Source organism: Corvus kubaryi, unplaced genomic scaffold (assembly GCF_017639235.1).
Source record: "Corvus kubaryi isolate FWS band 111438036 unplaced genomic scaffold, C.kubaryi_AGA036_p1.0 split1-37344, whole genome shotgun sequence".
In the NCBI taxonomy this organism is placed as follows: Eukaryota; Metazoa; Chordata; class Aves; order Passeriformes; family Corvidae; genus Corvus; species Corvus kubaryi.
The window spans coordinates 352311-353775 of record NW_024582077.1 but is presented as its reverse complement, the minus strand read 5'-3'; the positions used below and the strand labels follow the sequence as shown (position 1 = coordinate 353775).

The following is a 1465-nucleotide window of genomic DNA, read 5'->3' as shown; positions in this document are numbered from 1 at the left end:
GGGGATCTGGGATTGGGGCTCTCCGGGGATCTGGGATCGGGGCTCTCCGGGGATCTGGGATCGGGGCTCTCCAGGGATCTGGGATTGGGGCTCTCTGGGGATCTGGGATTGGGGCTCTCCGGGGCTTTGGGATCGGGGCTCTCTGGGGCTTTGGGATTGGGGCTCTCTGGGGATCTGGGATCGGGGCTCTCCGGGGCTTTGGGATCGGGGCTCTCCAGGGCTTTGGGATTGGGGCTCTCTGGGGATCTGGGATCTGGGCTCTCCGGGGCTCTGGGATTGGGGCTCTCCGGGGCTCTGGGATCGGGGCTTACCAGGGATTTGTTGCCGGGGCTTTCCGGGGATCTGAGGGCGGGACGCAGCTTCCTCCGGTTGAGCAACGGGGGAAAGGCCAAGTCAGCAAAAACGGCGCTGCTGAGTCAGCGCTTCCGCTGGGCTGGGGTTGGTTCCCTTTTCCTGGGATTTGGGATTGGGGCGTCACAGCTGAGCCCCACAGGCTCGGCCTGCACTTCCCCCGATCCCAGGATTCGGGATCATGGCTGTGCCTGCACCTCCCCGATCCCGGGATTTGGGATCACGGCTGTGCCTGCACCTCCCCGATCCCGGGATTTGGGATCACGGCTGTGCCTGCACCTCCCCGATCCCGGGATTCGGGATCATGGCTGTGCCTGCACCTCCCCAATCCCGGGATTCGGGATCACGGCTGTGCCTGCATTTCCTCCAATCCTGGGATTCGGGATCACGGCTGTGCCTGCACCTCCCCAATCCCGGGATTTGGGATCACGGCTGTGCCTGCACCTCCCCAATCCCGGGATTCGGGATCACGGCTGTGCCTGCACCTCCCCGATCCCATTATTTGGGATCACGGCTGTGCCTGCACCTCCCCGGTGCCGTTGCTGGGGCTCCGTGGCATCCCGGCCGATCCCCGTGTCCCGCGGCAGGTGGTGCGCCGGCACATCCTGGGCTCCATCGTGCAGAGCGAGCGGAGCTACGTGGATTCCCTGAAGCGCATCCTGCAGGTGGGAGCCCCTTCCCGTGGGGTCGGCGCCGCCCCGGCGCGGCTCCCGGCATTCCCAGCCCCCGTTCCCGCAGGATTACCGGAAGCCGCTGCTGGAGATGGAGCCCAAGGTGCTGAGCGCCCGCAAGTGCCAGCTGGTGTTCTTCCGGCTGAAGGAGATCCTGCAGTGCCACTCCATGTTCCAGATCGCCCTCGCCTCCCGCGTGGCCGAGTGGGACTCGGCCGAGAAGATCGGGGATCTCTTCGTGGCCTCGGTACCTGGGAAAAGCGGGAATCGCCAAAAAGCCTTCCCCGGGATCCCATCAGGGGCTGGGAATCGCCAAAAAGCCTTCCCTGGGATCCCATCAGGGATCAGGAATTGTCCCCAAAGCTCCCCTGGGATCCCATCAGGGATCGGGAATCGCCCCCAGACCCCCCTGGGATCCCATCAGGGATCAGGAATCACCCCCA

At 65.4% G+C, this 1465-nt stretch overlaps 1 protein-coding gene across 10 annotated transcripts in view; it reads left to right on the top strand.

Annotated features, from left to right (window-relative positions):
• The window catches only part of ARHGEF10L (Rho guanine nucleotide exchange factor 10 like), a 43573-nt gene that overhangs the window by 23149 nt on the left and 18959 nt on the right, over positions 1 to 1465 (top strand). For all 10 annotated transcript variants that reach the window (XM_042013269.1, XM_042013270.1, XM_042013273.1 and 7 more), the window contains 2 exons: positions 939 to 1016; positions 1090 to 1269. In XM_042013269.1, coding sequence (XP_041869203.1) covers positions 939 to 1016; positions 1090 to 1269 — 258 coding nt within the window. The remainder of the gene's footprint in view (positions 1 to 938; positions 1017 to 1089; positions 1270 to 1465) is intronic.